General features: G+C 34.7%; 1 protein-coding gene across 4 annotated transcripts in view; it reads right to left on the reverse strand.

The window, feature by feature from the left end:
• Positions 1–237: 237 nt before the first annotated feature.
• The window catches only part of PDS5A (PDS5 cohesin associated factor A), a 130,902-nt gene continuing 105,616 nt past the window's right edge, over positions 238–25,523 (reverse strand). Inside the window, exons 24-34 of one of the 4 annotated variants that reach the window (XM_082632753.1) lie at positions 25,093–25,216; positions 24,562–24,766; positions 23,945–24,059; positions 20,084–20,216; positions 19,408–19,527; positions 16,844–16,906; positions 15,956–16,101; positions 14,595–14,703; positions 9,803–10,155; positions 4,021–4,171; positions 238–2,926 (exon numbers count right to left, since the gene is read on the reverse strand). In XM_082632753.1, the coding sequence (XP_082488879.1) occupies positions 2,891–2,926; positions 4,021–4,171; positions 9,803–10,155; positions 14,595–14,703; positions 15,956–16,101; positions 16,844–16,906; positions 19,408–19,527; positions 20,084–20,216; positions 23,945–24,059; positions 24,562–24,766; positions 25,093–25,216 (1,555 nt within the window). In that variant the 3' untranslated portion in view covers positions 238–2,890. Of the gene's footprint in view, positions 2,927–4,020; positions 4,172–4,192; positions 9,157–9,802; positions 10,156–14,594; positions 14,704–15,955; positions 16,102–16,843; positions 16,907–19,407; positions 19,528–20,083; positions 20,217–23,944; positions 24,060–24,561; positions 24,767–25,092; positions 25,217–25,523 lie in introns of those variants that run through there. The other 3 variants (XM_082632754.1, XM_082632756.1, XM_082632755.1) reach the window with 3 other exon arrangements.

Genomic DNA, 25,523 nt, shown 5'->3' on the forward strand with positions numbered 1-25,523 from the left:
TTAAGTTCTTAAACAATTTCTAAAATTTCCCAAATGTCCATAAGAATTTATCATCTATTATGATGTTCTCCCTCAGTCACTGTAAGCCAGATCAGAGTATGTAGTCAGGAAGTTCGAAGGTGGCATTTGATCCCTTATTTGCAAACTCCAGAATCTAAACAAAATATGCAAAGACATCTTATCAGCTCGTGACATACCAAGGGGGTTCATGAATATTCAGGGTTCCACACTACTATATAATGCTGCATTTCTTGGTTTTATTTGAAACAATGCATATTTTTAGCATTTTATGGTAGGATTTTACACTTGTCATTTACACAAATTACAAGGTTCTCTTCAAGTCTTTAAAAATTTTTTAAAAAAATTCAGCCCATGTGCAGCACAAGAATATGCAAAACTACTTTACATTATACACACTTTTTATCAAAGGAGATACAAAATTCTGGCTTGTAGTTTTAGACAAATACAAGAAGCTTCAAACTAGACACAAAGGGTTAACATTAATTCTCAAATGTAAGTCTGCACTTTGTGTTGTATTTCTCTGAGATGTGAATACCAAATTCCTAAGGGATTTTTACTTTTTCCTTTTTCAAAGGAAAAATGACAAGTTTCCTTTATTCAAGTCCCTCCCCATCAGCTCAGTCTATCATCCTACTCTCCCATCCTTTAGTGCCAGATACTTGCTTATATTAAAAAATCAGGGGTGGGCCATTTACATATGTCTGTGGACCAGATCCTTTTAGCTAACTAACTCATTACTCTCTTGCAAACATCTAAGCAGCCATAACTGATGGGAATGGTCTGCTACATTATGTTAAATATGACTTCACACTAGGTAATCTAGACAGCTATGATGCTGGGTAATTAGTTAAAAGGAGATAGACGAGAGACAGAAGGCCCTACCAGTGTGCTTTTTATTGGTGGCAAATTGGTTGCCTTTAAGAATCAAGCTGATTCTAAGAGAGCTTCAAAATCTAAACAGAACATGCCCACCGATTGCTTGAGGGACCTCTCTGATGCTTATGCATAGGTACTCTTTTTCAGCATGTCGGAGGCAAGTTTTACACTTCTAAAGGGTTATGAAGAGGCAATAAGGAAGAGTAGAACTCTTTCTGCCCTTTCAAAGATATTATTTTCTATCACTGGTATCCACTGTTCCCTAGCCATCATCCAATACTTAAATGTGTATGTATATGCATATTTAAAAGAATTACCCATCTTTCACTCAGTCAGTATACAGCCAACTCTTGATTACCTATGAGAACGTAAGTGACATTTACTACCAGAAAATTTCACATTTAACATAATCATCCTTTTTTTTTTTTGACACAGCTCACATTCACTGTTTGTTTTACATCTCACGTAGACTACAGCCTGTCAAGACCAAGTTATCACACAAACGTTTATGCCCTTGAACCCATGATAGGTGTGTGCAAGGACACTGAGCACATTCATGTAGGGCTTGGGGGAAGGGCATAAAGTGGAGAATGGGGGCAGGTGATAACTCTGGGCGTGAGAAAGGACCAATCTCAAGTTCCTCCTGAATTAGCTCTTATGGTATGCCTTCGTTATTTTAATTTTATGATTACTGCAAAATCTAAAACCTGAGGCAGTCACTTTTATATAGATAATGGAGAGTTGACTGTAATCATGTTCTTTGTTTCTTTATGACTTTAGCCCTTTTACATAAAAAATTTCACAAGAAAACATAATATAAAAAGATTAAAAAAGACTACCATATGACATCTAGAAGCATTTATTTTATGCAAAAAGCTTAAATATGAATGTGTACACAAAAAGTGCACACATTACCTATGCTGAACAATGCCAAGAAACAATATATTGATGCAACGGTTGTTTTCTAAAATAAACATAAAAACGGAGCCCGGACTGGCAGACAAAAAGCAAAGCACTTATTTTCCAAGAGCACAATGCTGAAAACTGATAGCAATCCTAAACTCCTCCCACTTTCCTTACAAAGCTGCCAGAGTCCAACTATTTTAAAAAATTGACTTTTTTTTTTTTTACATCAATAATAAAAATCTGGTGACAGACAGTATAAAACCAAATGCTGGACAGTCTTTACTCCTTTAAAATTCCAAATATTCCAACATAATCACAGGAGTAAAAACCACTTTAAAGTGATATGCTTTATGAAACAAAAAACAATATGTACATTTATTGCAAATTATATTAAACTAAAATGGAGGGGAAATCAAAATATGAAGTGATATGAAATCAATAATAATTTTAATTATTTTCTCACTCTGATAAAAATCAGAAAGCAACATTTATAAAATTGCCACCACATCACTTTTCATAGCAGGGAACTGAAATCTGTACATCTCATTTTGCAGAAAAGTAGGCAGGCAGAAAGAATTATACATAAAAGTTTCCAAAAGGAAAAACAAAGAAATATTTAATCTGATCTCTTTTCTTCTAAAAAATTAATTCAGTAGACTTCTATTTTTTTCTTGTGTAACATGGGAAATTCCTGGCTTTAAAATTGATGAATTCTCACTGTCAGTGTAAGGACATCCTATTAATTTCTTTAAAATAAAGACTGCAGCATGGAAATTAATGGTGTATTATGCTGTTAAACTCCAGATATACAGGAACTGGAACCAAGTGTTAAGCAATTTGCTTAATTATTGACTTTTCATAAGAAAAGTCTGGGGGGAGGGTAGAACAGAGTTGCTTTTAGCCTCTCTCTCAAGAGTTTCTGCTGTACATTTCCATCAAAGGACTTGTGGTCAAGTGAAAAAAGGAAGTAATAGCTTTTTTCAGTTTTCAAGGCAGAAAGTGTGTTTTGAAGTTAACTTCATTTTCTGTTCAGGGTCATTCTGAATCCAAGTTTTTGCAGAAGCTAGAGCCTGCTTCTGTTTGGCCTTCATTTTCTCCCTTTGCAAATGAATTTTCTTTTTACCTTGGGGATAGGAGTAGAAGAAAGCAATGTTAGAAAAGATATAAACAGGAAAACAAACCATACACAGATTATTTCATTTCTATAGTTATCTAAAATCCGAAAATATTTTTTCATCGTTCATGTGACACTTTAGTTGATTTAGGAATCTTTCCCTAAATTACATAAAAACACAATACCAATGAAGTTTTTATTTTCAACCATTAAGCATTGCTACCCAGTGTCCAATCTGTTTATTACTACAATAAAACACTAAAAGCTATTTGAAGTAATTGTGATTTTTAATTAATACTTTCAAGATTATGTAGTAGAAAATACTAGACACTATGGCAAATGAATTTAAAAGCAGCAAAATAAGTTCTGTTCTTTAGTGTACTAAAAAAAGGAGGAAAATTTAGCTTAATTCTGTTAAGAGAAATGCCCCACTGATCCTATTTCCCTAATAGGGAGGGAAAATTATGACCTCTGGAAGCATGAAGTAGTGGGATAGGGTCTCTTTCTCTTCTCCCCTCACCTACTCCTCTCTGGGAGGAGGAAGAACCCATCTAATGGGTGAGGGGGTGGGGGAAGGAAAAACTGAGCATACTGGGATTTGGTCTTGTCTAGATTTGTTCTCCTTTGCCTCCAAAAGGTATGTTCTGGTCTGCCTGAGGTTGTTCAATTTAGGGGCAAGGCATTAGTAGTTACCTGGCCTATGTCATTCCACATTTGGGCGGGGGCTGGGGGGGAGCGTGGCTCGTGGGATCTCAGTTCCCCAATCAGGGATCGAACCCAAGCCAGGGCAGTGAAAGCCCAGAATACTAACCACTAGGCCACCAGGGAACTCCCTGTCATTCCACATTTTTCATCAGCCACATCAGTATTAAGATAGTATCTCCTTTTTAACAATTTCAAACTTGGGAGACAAAGATAAGGGGGCTGTTTACTTATATTCCCAAACCCCAACAAAACATATACCTTCTAATAAAGATAACAATGCTAACCAAAAAAAGCTAATAAGTGATTAAGATTCTTACATAGTATTAAATTAATTTGTTATAATAGATAAAATTTAATAATATGATATCAAAGAATCCTCTACAAGCTGCCTGCTGCACCTTCAGGAAGCTTCCCTTTACTAGCTCTGAATCCTCAGTATCTTCCTGGCTGCTCTCACAGACTTTTAAACGATCCAGATCACTGGAAGAATTTCCTGGACTTGATTCTATGTCCCAAAGTGAATCGCCATCACTTCCGAGCACTTGGCTTCTGAAAAATTTCATATTATTTTGATAAAAATTCACTTGTTACTGAAGAATATTCATATTAAACTAATACACGGTTGTTTAATACATTAGGAAACACACTTAGGGGATACTTTAAGATACAAACCGATGTGATGTGAGGAAACTCTCAATATACAAATGAGCACGGGAAATCGGGAAATCCTTTGCTTAAAAAAAATAGAAATTCCAAGATTCTTGAACACTCCAATATTAAGCATACTAAGCAAAACATATTAATCCAAAGATGGGAAAACTACAGTCTGTTATTCTATAGGTAACTTCCTTAAATTCAGTTTCCCCTTAAGTCCCAAGTTTAAGGACTGTGTCTCCATTGGTGTTTATTGATATTTTCTTTTTCATGGAAGAATTTGGCCTCAAAGATAAATAAAACATACTCAAGAATCAGCAGACCTATAAAAACACATTTTCAATGCAAAATATTTGGAATTGTTTTCCATTTGAATAATAATTCAAAAACAAAGGAAAAGCAAATAAACAACTGAAATGATGATGAATCCTCCATTCCCAAACTCAGGAAGCCAACATTAAGTGTCCAGTTGTTCAGATACTATTTCCCGACTACAGTATACAAATGGCTGATTTTCATAAATTTACAGGGTAAATTCAAGGAATTTTCTGAAAAGAAGTAACAATTCCAAATGTAGCCCAAAATATAAACAGGAACATTTATTGGCGCGTGCGCACACGGCACACACACACACACACACACAAACCTCTGATGGAATAGATTTACTGCAAAAATCCAGAGGGAGCTAAAAATCCTACGGTTAAGTTTACAAGTTAAAATGTATGAACTCCCAGATTAAGTAAATTCTATGCCAGGAAATTTCTGTACACAGTTTCTGTATTTTGGTAGAATAACATATCTATCCTTGAATTAATAAAGTATATAAGTAGGAGTCATACTAAAAATTATTATTTACCTAATGTCAGTGAGAGGACCTAGTAAGAGGAATTCTAGAGGGGTGTGCACTTGCTACACATAAGTGGTATGGTATTTAAATGACTGTAGAGGCTGCCATTTATCAAGGATCCTACTTTTACAGGGCTGAAGGATTAAGGAGGTTACAAACATAAAGCATCTAGAGTGTGGTTGGAATATACTAGGGCCTCAAAAATGGTTTTCACTAATTATTTAATAATAAAGTTGAAATCATACAATATGATGAGCATAAATACCAAGTAATAAAAATGGGCAAGTTTTCTGGAGGTGGTCCTAGTATACAGTGTAGACTGACTGCCTTGAGATCATCTTGTATTCAGACAGATCTACAAAGGAGCACATGGAGTAAAGAAGGGAGGGTAATGTCAGGAAAGGCTCTTTTCAGATGTTAATGTACAGACAGTTGTGACCAGCGCAGGAATTGACCATCAGGGAAGTGAGAAAGCAAGCAAGTAAAATGTGTGAAGAATAATGCAAGGTAAAGGAAAAGACAGATGAAGTAGTGTTAGAAAGCAGGGCCACAGAGAAGCACAAGGGTGCTGGGCCTTATTTCTCAAAGGCTTGCATTCAAGCTTAAATCTGGGGGTAAACTACTTTAGTGCAGTGATCTAGATCCTTCATCTTCCACAATGCAAGGACTCTAGGCTATGCTTCAAGTTGCCAGGGCAATAAGTGAGCTGTTCCTACCATTCTGGGTTCATCCTTAGCTCAGAAATGCGGTGCTTGATGGCTCTCAGCTTTGGCAACCCGGTTTCTTCTTTTACTAATGAGATGGTTCAAAGTGTAATGATAACCTTAACAGGATGATTCAAGGTGTTATATTAGCTCTGTATTCAGAATTGTTCAATCATGTGGCTTTAACCTGTATCTGATCCTCACCAGGTCTCAGGAAAATACAGGTGAGATGTCAAATCAATCATAGGTAAATACCTTCGGTTAATCAAAAGTATGTTTAGAATCTTGTATGAAGGTGAAAGCTATATAGTTTCCCATGAAATAAAAATAAAGCTGGCACCTTCAGGATTTTGACCATTCAACGTTTTCTCCTTAAGTTGAAGGATAGTTAGAACAGCTGAGTCACAAACAAGGAACTTTTGTTTTAGTGTGCCTGTCTATTCCATCGCTTGGTGGTTACTATACCTTAAAACATTTCCTTTTACACATTAAGAGAAAAAAAATAATTGAGTTGTGAACGTTCATAGTTTAGAGGAGAAACATAACCACAGCTGCCACTGTTAGCAGTATAGTAAGGCGATTAATAAGGGACACAGCCTGGATTCAAAACCCTGTTCTGTGTAGCACTGGCCAGGTGGCCTGAGAAAGTAATTTTTTCAGGTCTAACCCCCTTATCTCTAATATAGGGTTGTACTTGCTTCATAATGATTGTTGGCAAGGCAAATATACATTCAACAACCTTTCCTTATTATCACTATTATTTCTACCAATATATATGCCAAGCACCATTGCAAATACCCCATACATTATTCTACCTAATATTCACTATGGTCTTTCAATGTTCTTATAGCATTAGGTGCTTCACTTAAGTTTTACACTTGAATTCAAGAACATCTGATCTCTCTTGGTTTTTTCCCTCTCTGAAGCTAAAATACTTTAGCTTTTGTTCGCATGAACTCTGAAATAGGTTAAAAAGATGACTATAGTTGTTTGGTTTAACCTACGATTATTTTAAATAAACTAGCTTCTTATGTAATAATTATAAATAATAAACTATATGCAAAGATTTTCCATTTCATGGAAACTACCACATATATTAACTACATTAGCTATTTAAAATATGGAAGTAAATATTTTCAAAGCATCCTCTGTTAAACTAGTTTTGTGTGCAGGTATAGTTCCTGTAGAATTAAGACTTAATTTTACCTTAAAGTACAATATAGTGTGGACTCCAGAGTGATGCTGCCTGGTTTTAATGCTGCCTCCACTATTTATATAAGCAAAGGGACCAAAAACTACATGGACTCTCTATTCCTGGTTCTCTCCTCTTTATAAACTGGGGATAATGATAGTACTTACCCATGTAGAGATGTTTTAAGCATTTAATAGGTTAACAAAGAGCTTAGAATTGAGCCTGGCTCATAATAAGCATTATATTAGTGTTAGCTATTATTAATCTTATGTAGCAATTTTTTAAGTGAAATAAAATATATGTAACATAAATCACTGCCATTCATCTCTAGAATATTTTCATCTTCCAAACTGAAACTCTGTACCCATTAAATTAGTAATGCCTATTCTCTCCTCCCGCTCTCCCTGGCAACTACCTCATTCTGTCTCTATGAATTTGATTACTCTCGTATCTCACAGAAGTGGAGTCATACAGACCCCTTTGGGGTCTGGCTTATTTCACTTAGCATAATGTCCTTAAGGCCCATCCATATTGTGGCATAAGTCAGAATTTCATTGTTTTACATAGTAATAAAAAATAATTCTTATACTTTTATCAATCAGTAGACCTAAAGTGAAAGTTTTCTGCTCTATTCTGGAATTGATAAGCTGGAGAAGTATATTCTTTGAGGGCGAGAACCTATCCATTTTGGATACTTTTGTACTGCCAACATCCAGCACAATGCTGGCAGTTTAATCTGTCCGTATTTGTTAGAAGAACAAATGAGAAGTATAAGGAACAATACTCATGTGCCTATAATGCATTCAATCCTATGCAAGAGGCTATCATGAGTAATACAGAGTTTCTGGAGTAAGTTAGGTTTCCAAGCCGAAGTCATAATGCTAGAATTTAAGGGCAGAGTTGTATATTAGATTCAGGAAAGAATGAAAAAGACAAAAGGAAGCTTGGCAGAAAGTTTCAGAATGTTGTTCTATGTTTTGTCAGCCACGAATTAGTAGTCAATAATTCAACCAGAAGTTTCTGATATATGTGCGCAAAATCTTTGATCTGTTTTACTGAAGTATAGTGTTATCATGAACACCAAATTTAACCATCTAACTTCACCGAGAATATAAAACCATCAAAAGAATTCTGTATTTTGGATAACACATTGCCCAACTGATCTACTAACTGGCATACTTAAGACTTCTCAGGTGTCTTTTCACTCTTAAAAAAAGATGTTTTAAGAGTTTTAAAAAGGCCCAAGGCCATTTTTAATCAAGACCAGTCTCTGGCATGTAAGCCATTTTTGTTGGTTTGTTTAATGCTTTTGGGGCAAATGGTGTAACTAAAAGCAGAGCAACGGGTTTTACAATGCTCAATTTCAGAGACAAGGTTGGCTGCTACTGAAAACGTTTTCAGGGTCCAAGTAAGTGCCTGCATATTTTGGTTAGATGGCAAAAGGACAGCACATGAGAGGTAAGGTCAGGTGGCTCAGGTGGCCTGGGTGTGATGATCAGTACTATTTTATGTGGGTGAGGAATGGCTAGAATTCTAGAAACCCTTAAGAGAAGTCTGGCAGTCTCCAACGAAATTTGTTCAGCTTTTGTATAACTAAAAATATATTAAGAGGTAAAGCAACTAGAATTCAAAACAATGGTTAAAATAATTACTGAGCATTTAGACTGTAAAAGGCATTTTGTTAAGTGCTTTATATTTAATGACCATTTAATTCTTGGAACAGTCCTTTGAGGAAGGTATTATCATACTGCCTTAATGATGAAGAAAAGGAGGCCGAGGTTAAGTATGTTGTTCCAGGTCAAAGGTCCAGGTTTGAGGAGAAAAATAATAAATTTGCCCCCAATACTGGCTTTCCTTACTACACTTTTAGTCCATGAAAGTAGAAGTGACTAAGTAGAAGAAACACCCATTACTTAGTCAGGTATGGCCCTGAATCAGCTGCCATGAGATGTTGAAAAAGGTACTCAGAGACACTTAAAATGTAAGAAAATTTAGTAGCCTCAAACTTCCAAATTTCAAAAATGGTAATTTTAAAAAATGTACTTACAAACACATATGCCTTAGCAACACTGTACTTTATAAAAATATTGAAGCAGGATGGTGACGGTGTCCTGACATGATCAGAGCTGGTTCTTTCCTAGAAGGAACTCAGAATCTTACAATCTAATTCAGGGGGGAGATGAAGTAGGTATAGGTATATAAGGAAAAAGAAGCAGTGTAGAGCTAAGTTCTAATTGTAGACCAAGTAAGGAGCCAACTTCTAGATCTCCAATTGGGGCACCACTGTTACAGTGTGGAAAATCTGAAATCCCAACACAAACATGATCAAAGATGAGTAGCTGTGAGGTTATTCCCATTGGGGAGGGTGGGGGAGAGGTAAGTTGCTGACTTATATTAAAATTTACTGTAACAAGTGGAATTAAAGAGCATGCCATGACATCTATCTATTCCACTCTGGGATCTCTGTATCAAAAAGGTAGCCGTTTATACTTAGAAAACCCCATGCAACTATGTGAGGGAGACCAAGACAATGTTATCCTTGCTAATAAATAGAAACATCAAAAACCATATCCTAATTAAAAATTAACCAAAGAAAAAAAGGAGATCTCTCTTCAAATTGTTGTCCTGAAAGTTATGAGATAAAAGCAAATGCCACCATAACTTACTCAGGAAAACCAGGGGCAGTTTTCACTCCCAAATGCCTAGGTGTTTGGGGGTGACTGGCAACTAGGATTAAAACAAGATGTCTAAATTCAAAGTTCAGAAAGAATGGTGTACGTTACCTTTGTAAGTCAATTTGTCTCTCTGCTGGTGCTGCCTTTTTGGCTATGTCTTGCAGTTTGGGTGCTTTGGCATTACCTGCTTCCAAACCTCCAGGGCTTTCCTGATTGACTGCAGCTCTCTTTCTTCCCTTGCTAAGAGGTTTATTTATATCATCATTTCTGGTTGCATTGCCCTGAGATTCAGACTTGGGTCGACGTCCTCTCCTGGGTTTTGAAGGGGCAGGTGGTCCTGATTCATCTACTTTCTCATCTGTTTTTTGTTGGATATTCTCTGCACCAGCTGCTGTTACTGTTCTTTTCTTTCCTCGGTCACTGCTGATGTTGCCCTGGGCAGTCTGATCAGAATTAATCTCCTAAAAGAGCAGAAAACAATTCTATTAACATAATTCCTTAAATATCACTGATCTATACTAGAAAGCAGCATTCTGCAAGTATTTTAAAAGAGTTGGAATTCCAGGGCTTCTGATTAACTTCTAATTAACTGTTACATCCCATGAAGAATGTAAACTCCTCAAGGGTAAGGACTGAATGAGGTGCCTACCATAGTGCTTGGCATATATAATATACTCAATAAATGCTTACTAAAGTGCACAGGCAGTTATATAAGAGAAAACCTACTCAGTTTTGCTTTCACAGCCATTTTAAATGAAAAGGTCCTTTTTATTGTGGTATGCTCTTAATGTATCACTTTTTAAAAGAGGGGGGGATGTTTTCATAATTCAGTGTTATTTTCTTTCTCTATGATGCATCTAACTATAATCTTTGTAGTTCTGTGACACAAAGTTCTTTAATATCTCACTCCACTCATTCATTCTAACTTCTGTCTCTTCTTTTTTTTTTAAGATGTTGGGGGTAGGAGTTTATTAATTTATGTTTGCTGTGTTGGGTCTTGCTTTCTGTGCGAGGGCTTTCTCCAGTTGTGGCAAGCGGGGGCCACTCTTCATCGCGGTGCGCGGGCCTCTCACTATCGCGGCCTCTCTTGTTGCGGAGCACAGGCTCCAGACGCACAGGCTCAGTAGTTGTGGCTCACGGGCCTAGTTGCTCCACGGCATGTGGGATCCTCCCAGCCCAGGGCTCGAACCCGTGTCCCCTGCATTAGCAGGCAGATTCTCAACCACTGCGCCACCAGGGAAGCCCCCTGTCTCTTCTTTATCCATCATTAACCTTCTGCTTTTTTCAGAACATTCTCTTTTTTCTGAACACTCTCTTTTTTCCTCTTTGTTTGGCATATATATTACATATTGTCATCTAAAATGTTCAAAATAGTAAAATTCCATTTTAATATGAGACATAATGGACATTAGGGGGAATAATAGTTTTCAGAGTGAAAGTGACCTTTATATGTATGATATTTAGGAGTCAATTATAATAATTTTAATTGATTCAAGGGAAACAAAGGAACACTATCCTTACCCAAAAAATGAGACTTTATCTTTTCAATTAGTTAACTAATTAATTTGCATTTCCCCAAAAAATGTTTTCAATGACCAGGGAAACACATATAAGTCTTTCATGTTTCAAGAAAATTTACTTAAATGAAAACTCGTGAAAGTAGTATCTTAAGTTAGAAAATCCACAAATCAGTGTTTCACGTTGAGGATTAACAAAGTAAACCCTATTTTAAGAGACAGTATCAGAGCCTTTAACATGGGCAGCTAGACTTAAATCCATCCTTCCAGGATGATGAGCTAATGAGAATGACGACTCCTACTTCTTTCACCCTCTTGGGATGTGGAGAGTCGTGTTACAAAAATCATCATGAGGGAACAAGAGTAAGGTGGTCCACAGGATTTAAACTGCAAAACAATACAAAATGGATCAGAGAAAAGATATGCGAAGGCACCCTGGAGAAAGATGGAGATTCCTGGGCAAAATAAGGGTCAATAAAAAAACTAAGTGTGGTTCAACTTGAGGTAGAAACCATTCAACTGAATGCCTGTTAGGTGCAGTGGCTGCTGGGCATAGACTGGGGAACAAAACTGTTATTTTTCCTGTCCTCAAACAGATTAGCATAGTAGGTGACTAATTTTTTAAAGAGTAAACAAACATTTAAGTACAGATTAACCTAAATGCTAAGAGATTAAAGAAAAGGGCATTCAGAAAAAACAAAAAAACAGAGGAAGCATCAATTTCTCATTGGTTCTTCTGGGGAATATTAATTAAACAATATCAAAGCAGGACTTATCACATGAAAAGTGAAGTATTTTAGACAGATGGAAGAGGCAGCATGAAGTACCCGAAGAAGGAAAGAGCTTGGAAGATTTAAGGAACTTGAAGTGATGTGAGACTGGTATAAGGTAGGAGAAGCTGGCATGGGCCAGATCATGAATGCCTTATGGGACATTTAAGAAATCTGATTTTATTCTAAGTGCTAATAAAAGTCATTGATGGACTTTAAACAGAGGACAAACATAATCCAAATTATATTTTAAAAAGATCACACTGGCTGCTATATTTGGTGGTGAGATTGGAAGGGAGCAAGAATGTTAACAAGAAGGTAAAACTACTACAGTATCAGAGGTTGAGTTAGGGAGTTCCCTGGTGGCCTAGTGGTTAGGATTCCAGGTTTTCACTACCATGGCCTGGGTTCAATCCCTGGTCGGCGAATTTCCTGCAAGGTGCATGGCATGGCCAAAAAAAAAAAAAAAGTTGAGTTAAACAAGAAAAAGATAATTTAAAAACGGGCAAATATGAACAGGCAGTTCACACAAGAGTACATCCAAATGGTCAACAAAAATACTGATCATCAGAGAAATATAAACTAAAACAATAGTGGGGCATTAGTTTTGATACTTTAAACTGAGGAAAATTCAAAAGAACTATAAAACCTGTTGTTAGTGGGTATATAGAGAAAAAAGTACCCTGCTGGTAGAAATGTCAAGTGTTCTAATTTTCGAAGAAAACAATATGAAAATATCTAAAATCTCTAGTATATTTACTCCTTGACCTAGCATTCCCACTACTAGAACTTACTAGCCCCTAGAAATAAAATCACCAGTAAATTTAATGTAACATTGTAGTGACAAAGAACAGGGAAAGGAAGTATTTATGTGTATACAAACATGAAAATGATAACACTGTAGAGAAAAAACTGAACACACAGATAAGGCTGTTTAAAAGGGGAAAAAAAGACTATTAAAAGTCATGCATATGATCATATTTACACATTTATGAACATTATGTATATGTGCATATGTATAAAGAACTCATGCAAAAGCCAAATGAAGAGGAAATCAGTTGTCAGCTGTAGGCATGAAGAAATAGAAGACTCTAAAGGGCAACACTGGTGGTACTGCCTGCCTGCTCCACGGAATGTTAATGTGTTATATTCCTTTAACCACCTCCCTTATTCATTCTTCATATTACCATTTGAGTTTGCTCACAGAGTAAATAATAGGAGAAAATGTTCTGATTTGTAAACATGTATATACAATTTGCTGGATAATTTTTATATACATAACTAATAAATTGGTTTATGCATCAATCTCTTTGAGAAATTGGTTACCAAGAAACACTCTCTTAGATCTTTATCTTCTTTTAGTACAACAAGATAGTGTTTTGAGCCTGCAAGACTGAGAACCAGACCCTGGAAAGAAATGATCATATCAACTTATGGGAGATCTGACTGGGAAGCTATCAGGCTTTTGTCAAAATACAACCCCTGTCTCTTCAGGCAACAGTGAATCTGTTAAAACATTCTCTGGAAGTATGAAAACGTTAAAACAGTGTTTGGAACAATATAATATTACAGATCAATCAAAGTAATATTTTGGCCCCTCAGAAATTAGAATTTAAATGTCCAATTTATCTTCTATACAATTCTACAGCAGAGGTTGTACTAGATAAACATTTGCATCCCTGTACCACCTCTTAATACATATTATAAGCATGTTTTAAGTATCTGTGGCAATATGCATATCTGCATCTAAGCATGATTATGTTCAATGTTTAATTCTATAGAAGGATCCCACAATATCTAAATCTACTGGTTTCTGAATTCTAAGAGTTTTGAAAGTGAGAGGTTCCCTGTTACCTGAATTTACTGACATACTGAAGTTCAGATAGCAAACAGCAAGAGTATGGATAGTCAGACTGACCTAAAAAATGTATCCTTACCTATTCAGTTTGAATTCAGATAATGAGTTTGGATAGGAAAAGTTCAGCTACTGTGGAATAACTGTATAGTCCCATATTTTATGTACCTGAGGATAACTCCTAAAACATTTGATAATACCATAAATATATGGGGGGTAAAAAAAAGTATGTCAAGAACATGATTCTATAGAAAAAGAAATAATAGTATTAGGTCATTCTTACTGAGGAAAGTTATCCTCCTACCAATGTTATACTCCTTTCTGTCCTGCCAAAAAATTGTTAAGAATATCAGGGGCCACAGTTAAAAGATACACCATCAAAGAGTGCAGCTGTTAAATAAAAACTCAAACATATTTTAAAAGGTCAGCTCATTAAGTTTAACTTAAAACAACAACAACAGAAACAGAGTGTTGATCCCTGGTGGGAGTCAATAAAGTTTTGAAAACAAGATCTCAAAACACTTCAGCTCCTATTCTTTCAAGGTATTGGGAGAAGTAGGGTGGGAGAAGGTGACCACACAAACTCTGGTAAATGAAGAGAGTGGACATAGACAGAATCACTTCTGTAGAGTGGAAGCCCGGTAAGTATAGCAGGGGGTGGTGGTATTAATGTGTAGACCGTGGGTTTCTTACCCCATCATAAAATTGTAATAAGAATCTCCATGGGAAAAACCCACTTGTTAAGCCTTAAAATTTACCTTATTCTTTACTGGGTCAATATTCTTTACAGGTGTCACAGAAATAATTCTCACAGGGTTCTCTTCATTTTCACTAACTCCAGTTTCTGCTGCCTCTGAACTCTGTTCCCTGTTGAAGAGAAATAAACCAAAGCTTCTTTATTTCACCACATGAATAGAAGTGTACTCTCTCACTATACCAATAAGGAAAGAGGCTTAGGCTGATTTAGAAGCCTGGCCAAGTGAAGTAACGTTAACAAGACTCAGATCTTCTGTGGTTACAGACTACTGCTCTACTATATCAAGTTCTGGATTTCCATCTTACCTTACTAATGTAAGACAGAAATGACTACCTAAAACCACCAGACAGAAAGCTTAGTTGACAAGCAACAAACAACACAACTATTCTATAAGCCTATCTGTTGGGGGTGGAATACCCTAAAACAAAGCAAAAATACAACAGATGAGCGTAGAGTATAGTTTTCTCCAGGCTGTGTTGTTAATGCTCTGCAAGGGAAGGGGCTGCAAGAAGAGGCCATAGGGGAGGTGTCTGACCCCCACTATCTATGTAAACCACAGGTGTTCCACGTTAATTTTTTTACATTTTGGGATTCTACTGCTAAAAATGTGTTTAAAACACCACCACTGAATTTATGCTTAAAATTTCATGAATTAGAATAAAATCTTTAAAAGCCTCAATATTTAGCGTTGGTAAGAGTAGGGTCAGATGGAAATTTTTATGCAGTAGCTAAGACAGTAAACACTTGACATGTTAAACATGTTATCTTTTTAAAAAATATTTATTTATCTGGCTGTGTCAGGTCTTAGTTGTGACATGCAGGATCTTTGTTGTGGCATGCGAACTTAGTCGTGGCATGTGGATCTAGTTCCCTGACAAGGGATCGAACCTGGGCCCCCTACATTGGGAGCGCAGAGTCTTAGCCACTGGACCACCAGGGAAGTCCCAAACATGGAATCTTTAGTAAGTGGAAAATGTTATTAACAATGTTATCTCTACTCATGCTATACTAATCTTGAGTTAAAAATTAAAAAGCATGTAAATTAAATTTATTTAAAGAGTTACATTTTCAGTTCTCCTAAGTGTTAAACACAGACACACGCTTTCATGTAAATTAGTTTTAGTATATTACTAATTCTTACGTTTTTCCATTTAACTTTTCTACACATTTAGAATGCTAAACAGTTTCAAAATGTGTAGTACACTCTCAATTTCCATCATTATACTAAAATTTAGCACTACTGTTTTTTACTAAGATGTTTCCTAAAGTCCATTTTTGTGATACAGTGCTTTAAGAAAAGAAACTGAAAGATGAACCAAGTAGTGAGTGATAGTAACAAAAACAATTGGAGAAAAAAATTGCCTTGATCGATTTCCGGTGGAAGGGTTCAGCTCTGAATTTACATTAATATTGCTTCCAGTCTCAGCTCCAGTGCTTCTAACATATGGTTTCCTTCCCGTTGCTGATAAAGGCTTGTTTACCGCACCTAGTACTCCAGCAGGTTTTGGCTAAAAATTACATATATGCATGTTATTTTATACCTTACTGAAAGGAATACATACAAATTTAGACACATGTAAGGGATACTGTTCCGCTTACGGCCAGGAATTGTTGTTCCTTTGGAAAGTTAAATCCTAAATTTATTAGAAATGATAATTCTGTAAAACAATATCTAAACATAATTACAAATCAAAAGCATTACCTCTACTTAAAACTAACTATGCAATATTTAATTATTCCTATTGCTCAATCAAAATAAAAAGTGTCCCTAAAACATAGTGAAATACGTAATAATTAAGACATAATAAAATATCTTACAGGTAAATTACTGAGTATATATAATAATAGTTTAGACACTGTTTATCAAATATTAAATTTCCCTTTGCTCTTTTAGATGTCATATTACCTTTATAGAATATAAACTGTCTAACTTATTAGTACTTGAAAATTATCTTTATCTTACACATCTAAATATATTATACCATTTTTCAGGGAAATCTGCTTTGTGAATTCTAAATAACTTGAAGCCTTTCAGTACTGGTGAGAACACATGGTTGTAATTCTAAAGTGGTTTATGGCAAAAAAAAAAAAAGCCTGAGAGAACAAATGCTTTAGATGCTATAATCCACAACATGATCCCTAAGAATCAGGAACTATAAAATCCGAGGGACATTTAAAGGTTATTTCTAAGAATAGCATAAGTAATATGCACATGAGATAAAGATTCCCCAATTATCTAGTACATAATACCTTTCCTGTTAACAGAAGTACTCTTGTCTCTTCTGAAATGTAACTCTTGTCATTACAGAAGTCCTATCAAAAAAAACAAACAAACAAAAGTGAACATATTTTTTTGTCCATACAAGACTTTTCAAGGCATTTTGCTTTACAATAACAGTTTCATTTGAGCTAAGAAACATATCAAACCATCAAAGCATATTTCATGAACCATACCATAAGTCTAGTTTTAAAATTAACTCAGTGACACACAAGACTTAGTCAAATGTCAGATATAAATTACTTAAATCACATTTTTTTTTTGGCAGCGCCACGTGGCTTGCAGGAGCCTAGTTCCCTGACCAGGAATTGAATCCAGGCCATAGTCAGTGAAAGCACGGAGTCCTAACCACTGGAATGCCAGGGAATTCCCTTAAATCACATTTTAAATAAAACACACTTCTATTCTTTCATATGGTTCAGGGCAAACAGTCTCCAGTTTATTCAATGAACTATGTTCTCCACTCTATTATAAAATTTACTTTTTAAAAAAATTTATTTGGCCACACCACGTGGCACACGGGATCTTAGTTCCCCGACCAGGGACTGAAGCCACGCCTCCTGCAGTGGAAGCACGGAGTCTTAAGCTCTGGACTGCCAGGGAAGTCCCTAAAATTTACTTCTTTGGGGCTCCCAAAGCATCCAAAATGGTACTATGCATATATCAGGCACTTAATATTCACTAAAAGAACCCCACACAGAATCTCAAGAAAATTATCCTTACTGAAAAAAAATCTGTTACTTTAATTAAAAATGTTTTGTTTCCTAGAACCATAAGTAGACTGTCCAAATCATAAAGGTAAATACACCATCAAAATCTAATTTAGTCAATTATAATGTTATTTGGCTGCAGTGATATTAACCAGTTAATAAATGAATTAAACCAAATGTGGACACTGATGATACTTTTGAAAGTTGTATCTGTAAGAGTTCAATTTGATCCTATGGTGCCTCTATCTGTTAATTATCCTGGGAATAGCACACGAGTAAACCACAATGGTCTCACGGAAGCAAAATGACTTACTACCATCTGGAAGTTCATTAATTTTTAAGTAATAGCACTTAAAAAATTATTTTTCTTTTATTAAGTTTACCTTCACACTAGTGTCACAGAAAAGAACAGAGGCCTTAAATGTCCCTATGAAAAGAAATAACGCTTTTGACATGTGTTCTAGGCAAGGCTGGATCTTTCTTTTCTTCCCCACAAAGGCTTTTATGTAGCTAAAATAAATGTTACATGAAGATATACTATAGCTTCACTAAGCTCACTATCTTAATATGCCTAGTTTTCTTCTGTCTGAATTTATACCATATTAAAAGCAACATATTAGAAAAGGAAATGAGGAAAGCTGATCATTTAAAACAGAAAAAAACCAAAATTATTATTAAGAAGGCTAAAGACATTCTAAGTTTCATATCAAAACAAAAAACAGTTAGAATTAGGTGTAGTGACAAACAGCAATTTAAATTCTTGATGATGTATGAAGATCCTATTTGGGTACTATTCCAGTCACGATAGCCCTGGGTCAACAATAACGTAAATTTAAATTCAAGAGCTCACTCAGGAGTATTTACAAAGACCAGTAAATTCAATTAGAACAGAAGTAACTTTGCAATCCTTATTATTCCTATCAAAACCAGGCAGAGTAAATTCTGAGTACTAAATCAAAGTCTGATTAAAATTTTTGTTGAAAATTTTAAATGCCTTATTTTTTCCAATTAAAAATATTAAGGATATTTTTTTAAACAAAGCACAGGAAAGTTAAACTTTAAAATACCACCTTAAAGTGGGTAATAAATAAAAGGCATTCTTTTTGAAAAAGTTCCTTAATCCAAATTAGCTGGAAAAACTTAAAGAGCTTTAGTTAGCTGAAAAATTTACTTACATGGAAAACTTCATTTTCTGACAGCAGAATAAATGTACTATTTATTATTAATACCATTTATTAAATGCTTTGTGACAAACTCTTAGAAACCTAGGTATATTAGTAATTGTTCACGGGTATTATCATCTGCATTTTAGAGGTGAAGACATTGAGGCTTAGAAGAGTTAACATGTGTAAGGTCCCTCAAATTAGAAATGGTTGATTCGAATCCAGGTCTGTCAATTGCCAAGACCAATTCCACTCATTCTAACATTTTATTTCATATATTTTATTTCATATATAGATGTATATATATTTATACTCTACCAAATATTTTGCTTACTTCTTGTCTGAAAAAATACTAACAGTGTTTTAATGAGATGAAAACAATTTAAGAAATTTGAAAATTCCTCTTACATATTAGAAATATCCAGAAGGAATAGCTCACATAGGAACACCACCACCAAGCTTGATTTGTATTCTCTACTCTGTAAGGTGAGAATGATATTTTTCAGGCTTTGGAAGACAATCTCCCATTTCTTGATAAACTCACAGAGGTATTTTTTTTTTTTTTACTCTGTAGTCAAGACAGTCCAATACTTGCCACTAGGGTTGATAGTAACAAATTTAAATAGGTTTAGTATGGTAGAAAAATGAAGGGAAGAAAATTACCTTTTCAGGTTGTGTAAAAAATTTCATTGGAAGGACTGGATCCTTTGGTGAATCTGCATTGCACAAAGCACTTTTACTATTTATAACACACAGGGCCACATCACACACTGTATAAAGTTTCTAGGGAGGAAAAAAAAAATCACATATACCTTTCAGTAGTGAAAAATAACCACAAGTACCACCAATTCTAACCAATATATAAAATCAAATCAAAACAATAATATGGGGTTATTATTTATTCCTTGAACATTCTGCATTTGTATTTCTTCTTATGTAGCCTCCTAGTAAACAACAACAAAAAAGACCCCTTCATCTTAATTTAACATGAATGCCAAGTATATGTTAAAACAATAAACCAAACTAAAGCAAACATACAAAAAGAATATCTACTTGTCTGTAACTCTTACTAAAAGTTCTTAAGACAGCATAGTTGTAAATTTTACTAGTTCTTATTCCTGTGCTCTGTAGAAGTTTTAATATCTTTTTCAAAGTAATAAATGTTTTTCAAATAATAGAATTCAATTTAATGAAATAAAGTAAAAACTAAGTATATATTTTTAATAAACGTTCTATAATATATTTTGTTATGTAATAGTTAGGAAAAACAAGTGGGACAAGGGTCATAATATTTTTTCCTGTAATATCTTAATACCCACTGGCCTAATATATATCTTACTTCATTTGTCTTGGATTCATCTGGAGACTGGGCATCTTTTGTTAGCTTGATGTTCTCTGCCATCTTTTTCATAAAGGCATGGCTGTTATTTTCATTCTTTGTCATTAAAACTTCAAGCATGAACCATAGGCACCTAAATGACAAACATATTCACTTAGTAAAGAGACTGATTGTAGGTGCTTTTGCTTAAGGGATTTAATAGCTTACTGGGAAGTTCTGTTGTCTGAATATAATAAGAGTACAATACAGAGAAAACTCTAATGATTAATAGAAATACCCTGTTAATAATATGCAATTCAAACAGAATCATATCACAAATAACAAATATGAACACATAGCTTAATATGAGAAAGCCTGACAGTTTCATGAGGCACACAGAGATTCATTCTATAGGTATTTAATAAACATTTAGATGATATAACGTGTATTAATATCCAGCAATGATAAGCAAACCAGCATACAGCACAGTCTTGCCACTTTGACTATCTGCAAGCTATGGAGAAGATCTAAGATTTGTATGTAATTCTACTGTGACATAACTCTGAATTTCACATACTATGAGGCTGGTGTGCATAGTAAACAGTAATTCAGCTAAATAGTCACATCTCAAACCATTTTTGCTGTTTTCTACTTGTTACTTTATATTCATTTAATACATAAAGTGTCTGAAGGTGACACCTGAATTTCTAAGTAAAAATGAATCCCAAATCAGGATGAACATTAGAATCACTTGGGGAGCTTACATCGACAAATCTAGGATCAAAGCCTATTACTAAGTTCCCATGATGATTCTCAGGCAGCCACCATGGACTTACTGTTTTACTACATCAACAGGAGAGAAAAAACATTTGATGATAATCTATGTATACTTCTTTGGCTATAGTATATGTAAATGTCTTAAGAGACTACTGTAAGGGGGAAATAGATTAATGTAGTTTGTTTTTAGTACACCTGTCTTATAAGAAATACTAAACTCAGTCCTTTGGGCTGAAACGAAAAAACAATAGACAGTAACTTGAAGCTGTAAGAAATAAAGAACACTGGTAAAGGTAATCACATAGATAATATAAAGCCAGCATTACTGAACTTCTGATTTGTAACTCCTTTTTAAATATATGACTTAAAAGGAAAATGCATAAAATAATAATCATATATATATAATATAAAACAATGTATAAAGATATAATTTTATCAATTAAAATATAAAGGGAGTGGAATAAAGTTGTATAAAAGCAGACTATCTCTATACTCATGAAACTAAGTTGCTATTATTCTAACTAGGCTGTTACAACTTTAAGATGTTAAGTGTAATCATTAAGAAAATAACTAAAAATATACACAAAAGAAAGTAATCAAAAAGGTTCCCTACAAAAAACAACTACAGCTGACCCTTGAACAACACAGGAGTTAGGGGTGTTGACCCTCCACACAGTTCAAACCTGTGTTGTTCAAGGGTCAACTGTAAATACAAAAATGAGAGGCTATGGAGCAATTAAGTAACAAAAAATACCTAAGACACAGAGAAAACTAACGGCTATATGGCATAAGTAACTTCTTCCTTATCAGTAATTACTTTAAATGAAAATAGATTAAGTCCCCCAATTAAAAAGCAGAGAAGCAGAGTACATTAAGGGGGGGGGAAGAGCCATCTATACCTTATCTACAAGAGACTCACTTTAGATATAAAAACACAAATTATTTGAAAGTAAAAGGATGAAAAAAATATATTCATGCAAACAGTAACCAAAAGAGAGCTGGTGGCTATTTTACAATTAGACAAAATGGATTGCAAAAGACCCAGAAGGACTATATTGATGAGAGTAAAACCAGTAAGAAGATATGACTATTATAAACACATACGAACCTAGCAACAAAGCCCCAAAATCTATGAAGCAAAAATGGACAGAATTGAAGGGAGAAATACATGTTTCCACAATAACAGATTTCAATACCCTATTTTCAATAATGGATAGAAAATCCAGACAGGGACTAAAAAGAAAAGAAAGAACTTGGACAACACTATAAACCAATCAGATATCAGATATATATGGAACACTCCAACTAACAATAGCAGAATACACATTTTTCTCAAGTGAACATGGTATAGTCTCCAGGGCAGACCGTATGGTAGGCCATAAAACAAGTCTTAATAAAAAGTATCTTTTCTGACCAGAACGGCATGAAACTAAGTCAATAAAAGAGGGAAAACTGGAAAATTCACACATATATGGAAATTAAACCACACATTCCTATGTTGGTTTTTTTTGGCCTTGTGGCTTGTGAGATCTTATTTCCCTGACCAGTGATTGAACCCAGGGCCTTGGCAGTGAAAGCGGAGAGTCCTAACCACTGGACCGCCAGGGAATTCCCAAACCACACACTCTTAAACAACCAATGGGTCAAAGAAGAAATCACAAGAAAAATTAGAAAATACCTTAAGACAAATAAAACAAAAACACAACGTACCATACTTATAGGATTCAGCACTGGTGGTACTAAAAAGGAAATTTACAGCTGATAACACCCTCTGTTAAGAAACAACATCTCAATGAATGATCTAACTGTATACCTTAAGAAACTGTACACCTTAACTAGAAAAAGAAAAGTGAACACTTCAAATTACATGGTAACTTAAAATGAAATGTTTAAAGATACTCAAAAGTACTGCATGCTAGATAGAACCAAAAAGTATGTGCCAGTGATTTCAATTCTAACTAACGACTTCAGTACTTTTCCCACATCACTGTTGCCTCTTGCAAATCTAATCCCTTTTTCACATGACTGCCTTGCAACTGAAATAGGGCTAAAAAGGTTCCTTAACATAGACCTTGTGTTCTAGGCAAATACATACATCACTTTTTCACTTTATGAAAGTGCTTTCTGGGAAATCCCCCAAAAAAGTTATTTTTTAAAAAAAAGGAAAAAGAATTTGCAAATAAAATATATTTATTAAGTAAACAGAAATTAGAATTGGAAGATATTTTAGGGATTATCTACTTCATAGCCTGCATTTTATGGATAAGGCAACTGAAGCAGAGAAGTAAAGTTTTTACTCAGATAGCTGAGACTAGAACCTATGTCTCCTGAAAGAGCTACAGGAGGCAGAGATAAACTGTTGATTACAACCTCAAATAAGATTAGGGATAAGGCTTCATGTCGCACACAGAAAAAACATAGTACTTTAAATACAAGCTGAGGGAACCAATTTAAACGTGCAAAGCAAAAGCACAGCAATGGGAAAATAGACATTGCTTTAAAGTTTCTTGGAGGTCATTTGTAGACAAGCCTAGGCTACTTCCTACTTGTTCACTCACCCTGCATCATATATAAAGTTCTATTTTACATAAAAACACTTCTTAAACAAGTGTTTTGCAATTGTTTACCTGCCTGTCTTTCCACTAGAGACAAATATCTCTGTGACTGGTGTAACAAATCTAATTTTGTATTACCACAGACCTGCCACAGAGTATCTCGTATGTGTGTGCATATTTTTGAGGAATTATCTTTTGAGGTTGAAGTATAGTTTTAAGGAGAGAAATTTTCACTACATGGCTTTCTAAATTATCAAACTGAAGTAACTGAAGCCCATCTTAATACAAAGGTAAAAATAAGATAAAGACCAAATCAACTTATTTCACAGACTCAGCTAAAGCTAACTGCAAACAAACAGGAAACAAACAAAACAACCAAATAGAACTTATTAGGTAGGAACAATTTTGTAAGATGAAACTTAAAATTTACAATAAAAGAATAAAACCATAAAAATGTTTTTATTCTAATGGGAATAGTAAAGGAAAAAATTTAGCATTTTTTAAAAAGGAGAAATAATTCTTAGACTTATTAAAAATCAACATGACTTACTCTTTAATATCACGAAGTTGATCAACATCTTGTGATCTTGTAAAATCTGGATCATGGGCTAGCAGGTGAATCATATACGGAACTACATACTCAGGCAACAGTGATAATAATTTCTCTGAAGTGAAAACATTATTATTAACAATAGTAATAATAGCCTTTATAAAAATCCCTCCCTAATTTACGTTTTAACCGCTTCAGTTAACATTTTTTCCCTCAGTTATTTCTAAATTAGAGGCAACATGACATCTAGATGATACTGAAATACTTTTTTCAATTTTGTAGGCTACTGAAGACAAAGGATAATTTAAGATTGAGTCCCTGGCAAAGCTAGGAAAGTAATTCTTTACTCTCTGACATCAGAGCAATGTGTTCAAATCAAGCCACACTGCTGATTCCATAAGAAAAAACACAGTTCCTCCAAACAGTTTTATGCATTATAAATAGGACTCACAAACCAGGAATTTAGATTTTACTTACATCTTAACTACAACAACAGCATTCTATAAAAGTCCCAGTGTTATTATAAACTATAATAGAAATATATGAAATAAAACCCTCCACAAATTGATACACTGACAAGATATATCTGCACACTGAGCACTTTGAAAATTACTTACCAGTAGCCATGGGGTTCTGTTTAATGTACTCCCTGCGTATACTGATATTTTTTAGTAAACACTGTCGTGCATGTGCTCTTCTCTCCTTCACAGGATCTTTGGCACACAAGGCAAAGATCGCCATATACTCCAATGGGAGGAGTAACTTCACAAGTGCCTTATGTAGCTTCTGAGCAAATATCTGCCTTACTTGATAGCACTCATCCTACAGCAGCACAAAACCAAAAATACTTAAATAAAAGTATTAGTACTTTTAAAACCATGACAAAAACCCCAGTTTAGTTTTTAAAAATTGGCAAACATTTACAAAAGGACAGTTTAAGCATTTTTAATGTCTTCATTAAAAAAAAAAAGATAATTATACTGAGGGAGTAAATAACTTAATTTCGGGGAGTTAACTGGTTAGAATAGTAATAATAGCAATCCCTTTTGTGCATACATCCATAGAGCAAATGGATCTGTCATCTATAGAAAGTAAATAAATTTAACTTTGAAGGCCAAGTAAATGACAAAAATAAGATTGCTACTTACATTAATAACAAGCGCACAGAGCTGAAACTGCTCTGGGGTTATAATTTCATGGTAACAAGGTTCCTGAGCAAGCTTCATTATGGCACTACCAGCAGCTAATCGCAAGCGAGACATATCAGATTTACTATAAACAAACAAAAAAGAAATAAACATTTCCTATAACCATTATCATTCACAAAACTCTTTGATCCCGTTTTGACTGTTAAGGTCTTTAGCATAACTTATGCGTAAAATGACAAAACGTACAAATATGGGAAAGTTACTTTGAGTCCTTCAACACAGGGCAGAAGGCTCAAATCATTGTGACTATCTGATATTAAATTTATCTGCCTTCATTTAAAATTTTTATATTTATTTTATTCAGGTATAGCTGATTTATAATATATTAATTTCAGGTGTACAACATAGTGATTCAAAATTTTTATAGATTA

This window comes from Mesoplodon mirus (genome assembly GCF_964341445.2).
Source record: "Mesoplodon mirus genome assembly, chromosome: 2".
Taxonomy (NCBI): domain Eukaryota; kingdom Metazoa; phylum Chordata; class Mammalia; order Artiodactyla; family Ziphiidae; genus Mesoplodon; species Mesoplodon mirus.